Here is a 17,718-nt window from a genome sequence, read left to right as displayed (position 1 = left end):
TACTTTTGTTGAGTACTGTTTATCAAGATCCAAATAAAATGGACATACTTTCCATCAGTGTCTGGAAATCTACAGTTTTGCTGTACTTCCCGTATCCAGCCACAGTCCTGGCCCGCACCTGAACACCATAAAAAGCAGTTGGTTTTAACCCATCAATACGGATACTGTTTTTCTGACTAGTAATGGTCGATGCTGTTGATTCATCTTGGTTCTGGAATGAAACAAATGTAAATATACTGAGGAATGTAAACATCATCAAAGATCTCAAGATAATCTCCTTACACAATATTTGAAAAAATGACTTTATGATGTTCATCTTTATGAAAAATATATTTGATGCACTATTGAAATGATCATTTCTACACATAAACATTTGAAAACATATTTATATTCTTTAAAAAAAAGTTAAAAAATTACTTTGCCTTCTGTACAATTTTTTAAATAAAAAATTAATGTCTGTTATGTCTTCCTAGCATTCAACTTGACTGCACTTGTTTTATCTATTTGAAAGAATGATTGGCAAGACAATGCTTCCACAGTCTAGGCTTAGCAAACCAAAATGACATCATGCCAGAGAACGGTTCTTCTAATTATCCATGAAGTACCTTTTCACGATATTTCAGCTCATAGTCCAGAATTATACCATTAGGTTTTTCGGGAGCAAGCCATGAAAGGGTCATGCTATCTGAAGTGGCGCTCAGCAAATGTACCATAAGAACAGGTGAAGGAGCTGCAAAGAAAACATAAACATTCAATGTTCCCATCATTAGGAAGATTACAGTTCAGGTAAAAAGCTTTGTGCCCCAGGTTTTCTCTATTGGCTTTTTACAATGTTTATCCAAAACAAGTTGCACTGTTTGTCTCTCTCTCTTTCCATTACATACTTTCTATATCTGTTTCCATTCCAAGGCAAATTCTCTCCATTGTGGAGTTACATTTTAAATTTCTCTTGTTCTTCTACTTTATACATTTGTATGAATATTAGAGTTGACTACTCATGGAAGAACCCTTCTCACTTACTGTACCAGATGTAATATGATAAACAAACTGAAACTTACACTGAATCATTTATTGTAAAAAAAAACATTCACATCTCTTTGACAATTATAAATTAGAAAAAATTCTATCCATCTCCTCACTCTATTAGTTATCATCTGACATAAGAACAAGCTGACATCCCTACCAGAGCAATTGGTCTTTTGCAGTGTAAGTCTCTCATAAATTTAAAAACCTCAATTAAGACTCTTCAACTCTATTCCTGATCCATGTCTGACACTTAAAAGTGTAGATCCTGTTCTTTGTTTAAAACCACAATTCTATGAAGCATTACATTTGTTCGATCACAAAGAGAGACATTCATTTAAAAGTATATCCGGTGCAGCTGCAATATTTTCACCAGTGATTGCTGAAAATTATGAGTCTGTTCTGAGGTATGTTCCGTCTTGTAAGTGTAGTTATTTATCACAACTCATTGCATTCGCGGCATCGACTATTTATAACACAAGCATTTTGGTCACAACTAAAACAAAGTTATTGGTCTGAGCCCATAATATATAAAAGGTATTAATTATATGCAAAGTACTTCATTAAAAAATCAAATAAATTAATCTTTCTTTAATTTGCAGTGGAATGATTCGGAATTATTGTAATGATTTTTCACCAAGGAAAAAATGTTTAAATGGTGAGCTGACTTGCTTATTTATCTATTATTTGAAACTTTAATCCACTTTGAGAGATATATCCTTAACTTTTTTATGCAATGCTTTAAGTGGAACTGTGAGCACTCAGAACATGTTCCATCGTCCAGTTTAAACGCAAAGTATTTTTAAAGTTTTACCCAGAAAAAGAAGACAAAAGATTTCCTCCATTTACAGCTCCTGCTGCCCAATTCCTTTAATCCAGTCACACAACAATAGAAGCTAATACCATCCATTAAACACAAATCAAAGGACAAATTACATACGTACTGCCTTGAGCTAAGATTCCCTAATGGCCTGGGCCACAACACAGCCATCTCTCAGGACATAATTACAGCTCCACCATCCAGCACCTGGACTGCCAGTGTGAATTCCTGAATGACAAAGGCTGATGGCATCCCACCAGCTGCTTCAGGCAGCGACTTAGCAAGTCCCCTAGCACCATTTCATTGTGTCAGACTTATAATATTAAAAAGTGCCCTGTGAATGAATATTCAGGAACTAATCACTGGACGATAAGCTACAATACAAAAGGAGGGCTTAACGCGAAAGTCAGACAAGTCCTAACCCTGAGGATGACCACCCTCAAATAAATCCTTTCTTAAGGGTTGAGAGCTTTCAATAATTGGAATCAGAGTTTAGGAATCTCTGGCAGTGTTGCCTTTGCAACACATGCCCTTTGTGTGGTGGCAGATTCAACAAATATAGTGTATGAGTGTGTGTGTGTGTGTGTGTGTGTGTGTGTGTGTGTGTGTGTGTGTGTGTGTGTGTGTGTGTGTGAGTGTGTGTGTGTGTGCGTGTGAGTGTGTGTGAGTGAGTGTGTGTGTGTGTGAGTGTGTGTGAGTGAGTGTGTGTGTGTGTGAGTGTGTGTGTGTGAGTGTGTGGGTGAGTGTGTGTGTGTGTGTGAGTGTGTGCGTGTGAGTGTGTGGGTGTGTGTGTGAGTGTGTGGGTGTGTGTGTGTGTGTGTGTGTGTGTGTGTGTGTGTGTGTGTGTGTGTGAGACATAAATGAAATCCTCTGCTGAGTTTCTTCACAATTGTGTTTTTATGTAATAAACGCAGCAAAAATAGAAATCCTGCACTCTTTGTAGCCCAGGAGTGTCAGTTATTTTTTTCTTCTGAATTTGGAAGTTTTCTCTGTAACCAAAGGCTAGAATCTTTCAATAGATTTTCTTAACAATTTAAAATAATTTCTGTATTTGTAATCTGTATGGTATATAGCAACAATTTCATAGGGAAACAAGTTATGCATCATAACATAGCCATAGGCACGTATAAGAATGCCGCTTTCCTAACCTAGCTACAGTTAATGTATTATGTTTTTTACAGTCATTGTATTCTTGGAAATTATTCCCAAATTTCCAGAATGCAGTCTGTGTAAAAAGATTGGAATTCCCGTTCTGAAATGTTACCTCCTAGACCCCTAGTAAATTTTCTGGGACACCTGCAGTCTAAAGTTAACTGCAGACATTCCTGAAACAATGAACTAATGAATAGCAAGTCACGCCTCTTCTGGTAAGCTGTGTAAACTCGCATAATGAAATGGAGATTTTGAGTTTTGGTTGCTTGTGTGTGTACGGCCCTCCGAAAGGCAGAAAAAAGTGATTTCAATGTAAAAAAACATATAAGAGTACACTAAGGTATAGTGACAGGAGAAATTAGAACAGAGCAGAGTGAAGGGAATTCATTTTCAAATATTTGTGCGTGAGTTAATATTAACCACAAATATTTGATATAGACACTTCCGAGATCAGCAGGTGCCATGCATTGACTTGAACTGTGCGGGAAACCATTCATATTTCGAATACGGACTGCATTCGAGGGAGAATAATACAAATTCGCAATCAGTTCTTACGAGATTAAAAAAGAAACTCATTAAAGATGTAAAGATTAAAGATGTAAAGATTAAAGATACCTGCATTGCCTTGGCCAAAATGTTTTAACATCAGCTCTTCAGCACAACAAAATCATTTCAGTTTGTCTATAGCTAAATAAGTTTGTTTTAAAGCAAGAAAAAAAGATTTGATTTAAAGAAAACCCAACAGTTTAAAAAGTAAAGACTCAGAATGAAAATAAAAAGAGTGATTTTCTCCTTTCTACCTGGTTGGCAGGATTACTGGAGTCCTTGGGTGTAGCACAGTGTGGGAGAGGATCTTGAAATTCTGATGATGTTGAATCTTCACTCAACAAAATTGACTCTCCCCATTTATTTTGGCAGAATGATGCCCTAGAACCTCTCTCCGGATAAACATGTCTTATTGCTTGTTTTCAATGTGATGAATGAATTGAAGCTGAAGTTAATTAGGGAAATTGCTTTGACTCAACTATCCAGAGATTATGTATCCAAGGCAGTAAAGCTTGATTCCGTCTTCTGCCTTTCTTAATCAAGGCTGTCTCCGTGCTAGTTTATGAAAGCCCATATTATGGATACCACAACATATAAACAAGCTCCTACAAGTCCAACATTCATGTTAATTATGTTCATTTCTAAGAACGGCAGAACTAGTTTTCTCTCTCTTGTTGCTTTTGGCAATTGTTCTTTCTCAACAGTCTTATTATGTTTTTTTTAATCCATAGTTGATGCCACTGTAGAGATGTGGTTACTAAGTGGGGTGACTTATGTTTATGTTCTGACTTTCAGACAAAATTGACTTCTGGACATTTGTAAAAACAGAACCTCTTTGTTACCAATGTCTTCCTTGTCATTCTGCTGCTTCCCAAACCCATCACTGCCCACATAAAGTCCAGCCAACTGTGTCATGCCTTGGCCTAATGATCACTGTCATGTGATCCATATATTACAAACCCAAAATCTGCGCAATTAGTAGTCAAGCCCTCGAATCATGATCGTCTTTTCCTTACCATTCAAGCTGCATTTTCTACTACTTCACATCCAAATAGCAAAAGGTTTTGGAACAACTTCCTTCTAAACTTTGAACCTTCTCCAAGCCTGGACAGGTTACTCTTTTCCATCACTATTGCCTCTCCTTTCAAATCCTTGTCATTCATATCTTTTCAGCCCAGGATGACATTTTTTATTACTAGAATCTGTTTTCTAATTTGCAATGTTTTACTTGCCTTCTTTTCACAACATGTTTTACAAAACATGCTCCTTCCTTCCTTCCCAATCCCTTCCACACTCACATTTTCTTCCTACCTAACTTCTTTCTCCAGCTGCAGGTGTGCAGAATTAGAATTGTCTAAGAGAAATTAGTTCAGTGCATCCTTAAACTTTGCTGATCGACAGTGGCAGTATTCAGTGAACTACTCAACTCAATATTAGGTGAACAGAGGTAAAGGGACAGTTATTATTTATAAATACATCCCTACTCACCAGCCTGATTTGTAGTGATGTTAACAGCTGTAAACTGGGGAGGGTGCGGACTCTTGTTGGAAACGCCATTTACTGCTTGGATTTCAAAGGTGTAGCGCGTGTGAGCCAGAAGATTGCTGATAAACACCCGCCTTTCTGTCAGGCCCAGCTGCCGTGGAACAAACTCAACATTGTCATCACATCTGGAGCAGATTTTGCCCTCGACACTGCACTTCTTGCAAATGATATTGTAGAGCTGGTCATCTCGGCCACCAGTGTCCCGTGGCTCACTCCACTCCAAGCTCAGAGAAGTCTCATTCACACTTGAAATAACATTACGTACTGCTGAAGGCACACCTGAAGGAAAATTAATTTGAAAGGCAAGCTTGAATTCATATTATATTCCCAACGTACATGTTGTGGGCTTGTAATCACTGACTTGAGATATATACATATTTTTTTTTATATTAGAAGTAAAACACAGAAATCTGCAGACATCATGATTGAAGTAAAAACAGAATGCTGGAGAAACTCAGCAGGTCAAACTTTATAAATGTTGGTATATAAAGTATACTGTTTGACCTGCTAGGTTTCTCCAGTATTGTGTTCTTACTTCGGTTTATATATTTATAGCATTAAACCTTTTCAATTGATTCATTTAACAAATTCAAATAAGCTAACAAGCAATCAACTGGCTTTTTTAGATATTAGTTTAGAGTATGGATATTTCTTTCTGCTGCTTCATAGCATTTGATATCAACATTCAATCCTGGCCTTCAGTGCCGTACGTGTGGTATTTGCATGTTCTCCATGTTGACTGCTTGGGCTTTCTTTGGGTCCTCTAGTTTTGTCCAAAAGGGGTTTCGACTGTAATTTTCAACTGTAAATTGTCCCCATGGACTCAATGGGCCTGTTTTATGCTGTGTGTATCTATCCAAATAATACCTGAATTGTCATCTTGAGACACCTAGAGTACTGCGCACAACATGCATAAAATAGGCAATAATTATTATCTTTCAAAAATACTCTTTGCAGGTCACTAGGAAAGCAAATAATCTTTTAAAAAGGAAAGGTTCTGAAATAAAATTAAAGCGCGTTCACAGAGATGGCATCTATGGTCAGGTTTTGCTTTTACTGATAAGCAGACCCAGAACACCTCAGATCCTAATTTTCTACAAGAGAGAACAACTTCAGATGCACTTTATAACAGCCAGTCTGTTGCCTGCACTGTTCTGATAAAATAAATAGAAGGCAGTGGAGATAATGGCAATCCCTCCAATATCAGGAAGCCATTGTGAGATAGTTGTTCACCTGATGCATTTGTGGGAAATCACTTGTAAAAAAACTTTTTCTTGAAATGATAACACACAGTTTGAAACAGATGACAAATAAAATAAATTGTCTTTCTGTTTTGACAACTTTGAGGTCACCATCAAACAGAAAAGGCAAATATGCATCCTACAGAAGAGAAACCTGGTGTTTTTCCTGCTTTCTTTTCTTCTATCTATCCCTCATTTATATGGTCTCAAGCATCTGCAAATAAGTACATTTAAAGTGGTAACACAGATTAATATGACAAACCTATCCAGCATGCTTAGCATTTTCCATCCAAGGATGAATATCTGGGTATTATTTTTACATTTATCATTATCTTAGCTATTTTCTATACTTCTTTTAAAACACCACTTTAATCTTTCATTATAGCCTTCTGAAAGCAACCACCCTCAGCACTTTTACCTGCATGGTTACCACTTTTGAATCTCTTATTTGTCATTTGTAGACAGAAATAGATTCAAATAGCAATTTGGCCAATGCACTGGTTAGTTTCAATTATGACAGTCGGTCTCGTAGGGTGCATAGGAGGTAAAGATATGTTACTGACGTTTCGGGCCTGAGCCCTTCCTCAAGGTGTACCTTGATATATTACCTTGAGGAAGGGCTCAGGCCTGAAATGTTGGCAATTTATCTTTACCTCCTGAGAACTACTGAGTTCCTTCAGCATTTCTGTGTTTTGACGACAATCACAGTGTCTGCAGACTTTCGTGTTTTACAGCTTTAATTCTGAGCTTCATTAATTGTATATTTTTATGGTTAAGAATCATTCAGATTCAGTTCAGTTATTTAAATACCATTTATTGTTTATGTATATCAACTATTTTTCATTTCTCTGCATTACACGTTATGGTTGGTTTTGCATAGCTATTACTTTATAAGTGTCCTGATCTCTCATTAATCCTCCAAATACATATGATGCTTGATGCAACATAATTTCTAATTTCTTGGGTTAGGTTATTGTCTGCTCCCTGAACTATTTTGATTTTGACTATTAATTCCAGAGCTTTGTTAGAGTGATAGCCGTGGCCCTATCAGCTTCCCAAATAATGCTGCACTTAGTTGAAAATACACTTATAGTTCATTTGCAACCTTGCATTGCAATGTGATCCCTGACCAGATCTGATCTGTTTATTGGTGGTTGATACAATATTCTGATCCAATTCTCATTTGAAATTTAAATATTTACCATATGCATTTATTATTGAAAAGCTAAAGCATCAAAATGTGATAGAATTCACTTTGCTGTTTGAGAGGGAGAAGCTAAAATCAGATGGGTCGTGATTATATTTGAGTAAAGGTAACTACGGAGGCATGAGAGAAGAACTGGCAAGAGTTGATTGAAAGGAGACCTTAGCAGGAAATCAATAGAGCAGCAATGGCGGGGGTTACTGGGAATAATTTGGAAGTCACTGGATCATTTCATCCCAAAGAAATGGCATTCTAAAGGGAGGGTGAGGCAACTGTGGCTGAAAAGGGAAGTTAGCATTAAACAAGAGAGAGGGTGCTCAGTTTTGTAAAAAATTAGCAGGAAGCTAGAGGATTGGGAGATTTTAAACAACAGAAGGCAACAAAATAAGCAGTAAGAGGAGAAAAAAGAAATCTGAAAGAAAGTTAGCCAATAACATAAAAGAGGATACCAAAAGTTTTTTTTTCAGAGTGGATATCAGACTGATGGAAATTGATGCTGGAGATGTGGTAATAGAGAACAAAAAAATTGGCAGATGAACTATGGAAGATACAAGTGATAAGCCAGAAATTCAAGAGAATCAGGGAGCATCAGTTAGTCAAACACTTGTTTTAGTAAATCGTATATATTTAACCTTTCTATGCATTTGAAACTACTGGAGTTAATTTCTTGAAGTAGGCACACTCAATACAGTATTAACAGCAACATAATCTAATTTAAAATGGTGGACGGCATTCTCCTTACTCGAGCCGACACACCTGAATCCGCGTGTAGTCCGTTCATAAATACGATTTTTCCGTAAGTCAGATGCTCGTAACCCGGGGACTGCCTGTATTACTAAGGAGCAGGTGCTTGGGAAGTTGAAGGGGCTGATGGTGGATGCCAACTGAACCAGATGGACTCTATCCCAGTGTTCTGAATGAAGTGGCCCAAAAGATTGTGAGCACATTGTAGTAATCTTTCAAGAATCGCAAGAGTCAGGAATGATTCCAGAGGACTGGAAAATTCCAAATATCACTCCACTCTTTAAGAAGAGAGAGGCAAAAGACAGTGAATTATAGGCCGGTTAGCATAACTTTAGTGGTTGACAAGATTCTGGAGACCATGATTAAGGATGAGATTTCAAGGTATTTGAAAGAACAAAATAAAATACCAAAGTAAGCATAGTTTCCTGCAGGGGAGATCTTGCCTGACAAAGTTGGTGGACATCTTTGAGGACGTAATGAGCAGGATATAGTAGAGTTGGTAGATGTTGGTTACTTGGATTTTTAGAACAACTTTGACAAGGTGCTGTATACGAGGCTTCTCAACAGGATAGGAGAACATACAAGCATGGTCAGAAGATCAGCTAACTGATAAAAGGCATAAGGTGGTAATAAAGGAAACATTTTCTAGCTGGCTGCCAGTGATTAGTGGTGACCTGCAAGGATCAGTGTTGGGTTCAATGTTTTTCATGTTGTGTTGTAATGGTTAAGACGATGATAGAAGTTATGGCTTTGGGCCAAGTTTGCAGATGATATGAAGATAGGTGGTGGGGTGGGTAGTATTGAGGAAGTAGGGAATCTGCAGAGGGCCTTGGATAGGTTGGGAAAATGGGAATAGAAGTGGCACAAGTATTGGGAAAGAATTCAGAAAGTAAGTCCCAGTACAGGATTCACAAATGGTCAATTCATGGGTCAAGTCAATTGTAAAGAAGGAAAATGTGATGTCAGCATTAATTTTGAGAGGACTAGAATAAAAATGCTGAGGCTTTATAAGGCATTTGTGAGACCACATTTGGAATAGTTTTATGCCCCATATCTAAGGAATGTTGTGCTGGTGTTGGGGAGGGTCCAGAGAAAGGTTATGGGAATGATCCTGGGGATGAGACCGTTAACAAATGAGGAGTGTTTGAGGGCTCAATGCCTGTATGCGCTACAGTTTAGAAGGATGAGAAGAGATCTCATTGAAGCCTACCGAATATTGAAAAGGCTGGATAGAGTGGACATGGAGAATATGTTTCCAGTAGTGGGAGAGTCTAGGACCAGAGAGCATAGCCTCAAAACAAAGGGGCGTCCCTTTTGAACAAAGATAAGGAGACATTTCTTCAGCCAGAGGATGCTGAATCTGTGGAATTCATTGCCTCAGACTAGAGGCAAAGTCATGGGGTGCATTTAAAGCTGATGTTGATAGTTTCTTGATTAGTAAAGGTGTCAAGAGTTATGGGGAGTTCCCAAGGATACAATACCTATTTCAATCGTTACCAATTCACCTGACAGAGAAATTCTTCAAGGAGCAAAAGAAAATAATAAGGAAATTCATATGGAAAGGGGAGAAACCGAGGATAGCACTAGATAAATTAACAGAATAGTACAAACAAGGGGGCCTACAGCTACCAAACTTTTAAGAATTATTATAGAACAGCACAATTAAAATACCTATCAGATTTTTATCAAACAAGGGAAAAACCAGATTGGATCAGATTAGAGCCAGATAAAAATAGGGGAGAAGGCACCTGAACATTTACTATATAAGTGGGATGAAAAATTGGTGCAGCATAGGAATTCACCAGTACTGCACCATCTGCTCAACATTTGGAAGAAGATTCACGTAGAAAGGAAAAAACAAATTATCAACTACCAAGATTAATATTGACGCAAAATCAACTAATCCCTTTCACAATAGATAACCTTTCCTTTAGAGAATGGGAGAGAAAAGGGCTAAAAAGAATAGAAAATTGTTTTTCGGGAAATAATTTATTATCTTTTGAACAAATGAAGTACAAATATGGTATAACTCATGCTACAATGTTTGCATACCACCAACTGAAAACCTATTTGAAGGACAAATTGGGAAGCAGGCTGAGGTTTCCAGAAGGAAGCAGCTTTGAATATGTGATTACAGACACAATGATAATTAAAAGATTTATAACAAACATGTACATCAAATTGCAAGAGAAAGAGAACGATGAAATAAGCTGTAAACCCAAACAAAAGTGGGAACAAGATCTAAACATAAAGAATGAAACATGGGAAAAGCTATGCTCCGGAACAATGAGAAATACAATAAACACGAGGTTGAGCATATGAGAAAGTGGAAAAGTTTTGGGAAGATCTAAATAAGGTATTAAATAAAATCACAAAATATAACATACCAAAATATCCAGAGATCTTTCTTCTAAGTAATATAAGAAGTAAAGAACTTGGCCTCAATTTGAATGAAGCACAAAAAAAAATTATTATGATAGCTTTAGCTGTAGCAAAAAAATGTATAATATCAACCTGGAAATCAGAAGATAGCCTGAGAATACAGCAATGGTACATAGAAATGAATAAATGTATTCCATTGAAAAAAAAACATATAATTTAAGAAATAACATCACAGTATTCGAACAAATTTGGGAACCGTACATGAAACACAACAGAGAAGTCCTATCGCAGACCTCCACCACCTAAAATGACAGAATGAGAAGAAGACGGAAATGAACTGACTCAGTGTGTAAAAGTAGGTGACAACAATTTTCTTGTTTATTTTCATTGTGTGATGACATTGTTTAATGGGTTTAATGTATTGTCTTTGTTGAACGTTTAGTGGGTGGGGAGGGGGGTGGGAAGGAAGGGGGGAAAGGGGAGAAAATGACATGTGTATATTCAAGAGGGAAATGTTTATGTGTATTTTGGTCAATATGGTTCATAGTGTGAAAAAAAAAATTTAAAGAAAGAGTTATGGAGAGAACACAAGAGAATGGGGTTTATGGAAAAAATACATCAGCCATGATTTGAATGGCAGAGCAGACTCGATGGGCTAAATGGCCATCATGGAGCATATCCATGGAGATGTATTCTTTTTTTTCCCCGTGCATGTAACATGTGATTGGGCAATTTAACATCTAATATTGGAGAAAGAGAAAGGGTTAATTAATAACCTGGTAAAGGAATTTTAGCAAAGAGTGATTAAAATATGATGAGTTTTATCAGAAATTTGAAAGTCAGTTAGTTCAATTGAAACCAGAATACTGAATATAAAAAAAATTGAAAAATGAAACTGGGATATATTACATTAAAAGTATGGAATGGTTAACATTTCAAACTTTGCAGCAAATCACTTCTTATGGCAGAAAACCCTACCAGCAATAACTAACAAGTTACAGATAATGTTAAATCAAATGAAAAAGGTTTTAATGTTGCCAAAAACAAACTAAAGATTAAGATGTTTTCTGAATTCAGTAAATGGGAGATTGAGACATTCATAAAGAAAAGTAATCTAACTGGACATTAAAAAAAACTGTATAAGCTTCTGTAATTACATAAAAATGAAAAGATTAGAAAAAGTTAAGATGAATTCCCTAAGATGGAGACAGAAGTAATTATACTGAAGATTGGGTAAGTTGTGGGAAGGTCAAGCAAATACTGTATGTCTCTTATCATAAAACAGAGAACCACCCAGAAATAGAGAAGAACAAGTTCAGAGTAAATGAGGCACTGAAATATATCGGACTTAATAAAAATAGAGAAAGGGCTGAAAGATAATGAATCTCAGGAACTGATGACCTGCCTCCCAGGATTTTGAAATAGGTGTTCATGGAGTTTGTGGATAAAATGGATGACAGGTTCCAATGTACAGTTTATTCTAGAATTGTTCCTACAAATTGAAGGCAGTAAATGCATTCCCACTGGTTTTAAAAAAAACTTTCAGTTTTGTACACTTGGCAGTCATTGTATTCTGTTTACTTCAACACAAATCGTTTTAAAGGAGAAAAATAATAGGTGCAGAAGGATAGACTTCAGCAAAGACGATGAATCACTCAGTGGCATCAGAGATAATGTTTTGAAGAAAAATCTCAGTTTTTAGCTGAAAGATTCTGTATTTGCATTAAAGCTCAAACGTAGACAAAGTACACATGTCCATACTTAGAATGGTACTCAGGTTTACAATTAGTGTTAAGTAACTGCACACAGACATGGTTGCTTGAGATTTACAGACTTGCAACATGGCCATTAATGGTGCTTTTACTATTCTAGATAATTAAACTGCAAATATCCCAATGGCACTATAAAAATATCCGTCCCAGACATGTTCCTTCTTCTGCCATAAAAAGCATAAACTAATGGGTTTGGGATCACAGAGAAAACAGAAAGAAGATTATAAAAGCCTTGGAAGTGATTTAAAAACGGCTGTCTTTGTTCTTTTAAGTTATTGTCTGTCTTAAACTTCTTCTCAAGACTAACTATTATTTAGGAACACAAACTGTTCAAAGCAAGGGGGATTATACCTTGGGTAAGGCAGCTAGCACCGCAATCACTGAACTAAGAAAAATGGACTTGATTAATGTTTAGAAAATTTGGAATTTGGTTGTAGGCAGTATTATTTTACTAAGTTACTGGACCTGTCAATTTGGCTATGTTTCTGCTTGGATCCTTAACGCTAATGATATGAGAATCTTTTGTTAAAGATTCACGGAAAAAAAGAGAGAAAGGCTGCTTTTCCTCACTGCTACTTTCAATATTTGGACCATTGATAATAAATAAAGTCAATTTTAGTGTGTTTTTATGGCTTAGTTCTTCACTGCTGACTGATGATGAGAGAATCAAAGAAACACACTAATTTTCATTTGAAAAAATTAAGCATAGAAGTGACTGAAATTAAATTAAAAATTATCAATGAACAAGAATAAAAATGGTTGCAACATCAGAAATGTCTCTGTCACACAATGGTGATTACTTTGTTTCGCATTCTGCAATGTTGTCTGACTTGCTGACTGCTTCCCGCATTTACAGGTTTTGTTTCAGATTTCCAGCATCTGCAGTTTATTTGTTTTTATTGTTTAATCACAATAAGATCTATGTACTTTCACACCACAGGGAGTGTGCGCAGCTTCACATGATCTAGCTGTGGTAACATGATCTAGCTGTGGTCTGACTTCATTATCATAATATTTATAACTGTAGGAAAACAAATTTATACATAATAAAGTAAAAATAAATAAGATCTGTTGAAATAAAAAAGCAAATCTAAATATACTATTAATATTGAAAATTATTTTGGAAATTAATAGGTTATTCTGTCAGTTTTCAGTACGATAACTGAAGTTCTAAACAAAATCAAATACTCTGGATGTTCGGACAGACGCATGAAACATGCTCTGGGACAGGAGAAAATTCTGGGGAGATGGAATCTTTGCTATCAAAATTCTGAAAAGTGCTGCAATGATTTTTAGTCAATTTCATTGTTATCTGATTGCACAAGCACAACCCAGCATTCTCCGGTCGTCAATGCAAAACAAACAGACGCACAACCAGACATAACACACATACAGACAAACAATACACATGCAGGTTAAGTATTCATATGTACAAATATATAAATATCGTTTCCTGAATATGAGAATTTAGCAACTAAGAGCTGGAGACTAACCTGTGCATCCCATCTCAGGCTGGTCACTATCTGCTCGATAGAATCCGGTTTTGCAGGGACAGATAGTGGCTCCTTCTGAGCTGATCCGGCTGTTAGATGGGCAAAGGGAGCACGGTTCATCTCCCTGCCTGGATTTGAAAGTTCCTTGGTGACATGCTAAAAACCAAGAACAAACAGTCATTAGGCACATTATATATTTTGTATTTTTAACTGTAAGCAAATTGGAGGACAGGTCTTCTCTCAGATCAATTCATTTTGCTTGGGGTGGAAGCTGCTCCAGCAGAGATAAACCTAAAAACATCACATTGTCAAGCATTGGTAATGATACAAATAGTTACTTTTCCAATGAAACAATCAATGTAACAAAGACATGCCCAGAAATTTGTCCTGGTGGGAAGCACTGAATGTGTTATGTATGGAAAATGTGTTTCGAAGTTTGGTTCCATTGACTTCAACGAGGAGAAAGGGGAGGCAAACCATTTAAGACTTTGCAATTTGACATTTTTTAAAATGCCTGAAAAATTCAAATCTAATGGCATGAAATACACAGTTGTATAGATAATACTTAATGCCAGAAAGGTTGGATGTCAACAAATAACATTTAGCACATTGTACTTAAGCTAACAACTGCCAGACCCAAATATCTGTTGGGAGTTTAGATCTTTCTTTACGTGGAATAACTTTTAATACATTCATTTCATGGCACTAGTTTGGCAAGATAGATAATGCAATGCCATTTCTGTAAGGCCAAATACAGGGCAGTGTTACTCAGACAACAACATGTGGACTTCATGACTTTCCCCTCCAGCGTCATTTACAAATGCAAATTTTGGCTCATTCACTTTGACATGAAATTAAAAATATCTGCTCACTGTTTCAGTTTTTACAATTTTGATCTTCATTTTCTGTATCAGGAAAGACAAAATTGAACTTGAAAGGATCCATAATTTGCAATGATATTTTTTTTGTGTGTGTGTGATTGCTTAAAGCAATGAAAAATAATGGAGATCTCGCATCTCTCAAGCGCAAGAATAGGAAGTGCACAAAGGACTCATTGCGATTTTCAGTACTTGACCAAATATCTGTGTGTGTGTGTGTGTGTGTGTGTTTTTTTTAAGTTTCTGCTGTGCTGTCAGGAACAAGAGGTGGCAGAGACATGTGCTCACATCCACTGAATTATACTGAAGGATACACCTGTGTGACCCTCCAGAATCCACAAAGCTGCATGTGTCTGGTATAAAGAATGGAAAATACAAGTGTGTCGGAGCTCCCCTGCCGATTTAGACAAAGTAGCATTCTGGCAATGCACTGGTGACAAAACACTACGCTGATTGCTGGCATGTATTGGAAAATCACAGTGACGTTGCCCCAAGTTTTCAATGGTCATTGGCAACAGGCACAACCACCTCTTGCCAGGGTTTTCTGGGAAATTATTACTTATGTTTTAAATTTCATCAATGGTCAGTCTCAGGGTGTGGGTTGAATTATTTGGTCCAGGGTATCAACTGCCATCATTGAACTTAAGTATACTGGAAGCCTATTAAAAGCTCTTTGCCTGACCTGATTCCATCTAGTCTACCATCTCTGACTACAACACAACCCTGGCCCCGTTCCAACAAACAACATTCTTTTCCCCACTTCTATCCAAATGTGCTTTGACTCCCATAAAAGCAGTTTCACAGATAGTTGAGGTTCCAGAATAATCAGAAATGAATGTAGCCTTATATTAAATCAAAATGTAAATCTGAACCAAAACTATTTTCCACTTAAAGGAAATGAATGCTTGTCAATAATTGAGCCAATTTTCCATGGTTTCAGTATCAAGTCCGAGCCAATGCAGAAACTGAGAGGAAATTGTAAAATTGTGCCCGTATGCCCAGGGCACCATAGCTACATTTGAGGCAAGAAATCTGGCAACATCCCAGAGGCTGCACCGCTGCCAAACACATGCGATGTTACAGGATGTGAGCACTAATAATACAGACTCACCACATTTCCTTGGCTGTGTTCTGCCAGCCTCCAGCACTCCGCTCACCCTATAAAATGAGCACAGAACTAACTACTTGCTCCAGCCTACTTGGTCGGATTAAAGTAACAAAAAAATAATGGATTAAATAAAACCTCACTGACATTTTTTTCCAGTCATTTTTTTCAGCTTCTGTGCCACATTGTGCCACTTTTAGCAACTCTGCATTTCTTTTCTTCAGCTTTACCGTTTGCCCCTGCAATTCATTCAACAAGTGTTGAAGAGAGTGTTTTCTGTTTCTGGTATCATTGTGTCATTTCTAAATGAGGAACAGTTTAACTCTGTTAATGAACTGACCAAGAGAGTGATTCCTGTTCTTCTCAAAGGAGACCACCTTATTAACACACGCTTCACAGGGGACCAACTTGGCTGGGGCGAATCTGCAGACAACTTTTCCAATAACTCTTCATGCATGTGTTAAGAGCTCATGTCTCCGATTACTACATTTTGTGAATTGGTTCATTTTCTGGCCACAGATTCCTCTTGCTATAAAGTGCCCATGATTTTCCATATGAAGACGAACCAGCAGTTTTCCGAGGTACAATGACATTCCCAGATTCCATTCTGGGAATCATTATTTGTCTGAAGTGACACCTCATTGTGTGCATTTGTGTACATGACACTAAAGTAGTTTGAACATTTAAAGCTCAAAACCTAGGATCTGTTGTGTTTAAGGCCTTGGGAGATCATTGACAAAAATGGGAAATCAGAGGATTGCGACAACAGGCCCTTATGCACTATAGGGTCAGGGAGACTAACACTGATACAAATTAAGCCTCAAGCCCATCAAGTCCAGTGTTTTAATATTCTTTCTTCTTCTTCTTCTTTGGCTTGGCTTCGCGGACGAAGATTTATGGAGGGGGTAAATGTCCACGTCTGCTGCAGGCTCGTTTGTGGCTGACAAGTCCGATGCGGGACAGGCAGACGCGGTTGCAGGGGTTGCAGGGGAAAATTGGTTGGTTGGGGTTGGGTGTTGGGCTCAAAAATCTGAAGCAGATCATGTCTATTTTTTGCTGAATGTGAAAAGATCCTAAACAAACATGTTTATTCAAGGTTTGGGCGGTGGTGGGGGAGGCTTTACTTTTAAGTAGGGATTCTGATGTTTAGAAGATGCTTTGTGCCACTGGCCACTGGAGATGCCACCATTATCTAGTGACCTCTACTTGTGCTTAATCAAGAAATTGGGCAAAATGGATGTTAAATTCTTCCCCTCCACTTTGTTGCCCTAGTTTGTTATTTATCACTTCATTTGTTTTTGTTCTCAGTTGTCTCTCCAGAGGGTAGAAAAGGAGTGAAATTTAAAATAGTTTGAAGGCTTTGTGAGCCTTTGGCTCAATTCCTTAAACTTTAGCTGTCAGCCCTATTTTGAATATTCCCCTCTTAGCTCATCAAAACTTTGTTGGCAATCATTCAAACGATCCAACGCTGCAAAGTTGAATAGAGCCACAATGCATTGGAGCACAGAGCCAGGCAGACTTTCTTGGGTCTCCTGAATTCAGTGATAACATTTTTATCATCTGTGTTTTATTTTGACAGTGAAAGCTTAATGAGTGCATTGCTTTGATATGAGATGGACTTCAACAATCATCACAGAAATGAAAATAGAAATCTACATAGGGTCTCTTGGCAAACAGGATTGGACAGGAAACTCATTCCTTTCTAATCTGACTAATGTCAACACTGATCTCTTGTAGCAGACTGGTTCCAGAGCCCTTCAAGACACCAAAAGGATTTTGTGTCAAACTAATTTAACCAACTTCTTCAGAGTAT

At 37.3% G+C, this 17,718-nt stretch overlaps 1 protein-coding gene across 4 annotated transcripts in view; it reads right to left on the bottom strand.

Moving 5' to 3' along the window:
• LOC138742505 (ephrin type-B receptor 3-like) overlaps positions 1–17,718 on the bottom strand; it is a 97,950-nt gene that overhangs the window by 20,583 nt on the left and 59,649 nt on the right. For all 4 annotated transcript variants that reach the window (XM_069897003.1, XM_069897006.1, XM_069897004.1 and 1 more), the window contains exons 4-7: positions 13,923–14,078; positions 5,030–5,365; positions 606–730; positions 49–211 (exon numbers count right to left, since the gene is read on the bottom strand). In XM_069897003.1, coding sequence (XP_069753104.1) covers positions 49–211; positions 606–730; positions 5,030–5,365; positions 13,923–14,078 — 780 coding nt within the window. The remainder of the gene's footprint in view (positions 1–48; positions 212–605; positions 731–5,029; positions 5,366–13,922; positions 14,079–17,718) is intronic.

Source organism: Narcine bancroftii, chromosome 9 (genome assembly GCF_036971445.1).
Source record: "Narcine bancroftii isolate sNarBan1 chromosome 9, sNarBan1.hap1, whole genome shotgun sequence".
In the NCBI taxonomy this organism is placed as follows: Eukaryota; Metazoa; Chordata; class Chondrichthyes; order Torpediniformes; family Narcinidae; genus Narcine; species Narcine bancroftii.
This window is presented reverse-complemented; position numbering and strand designations above follow the sequence as displayed.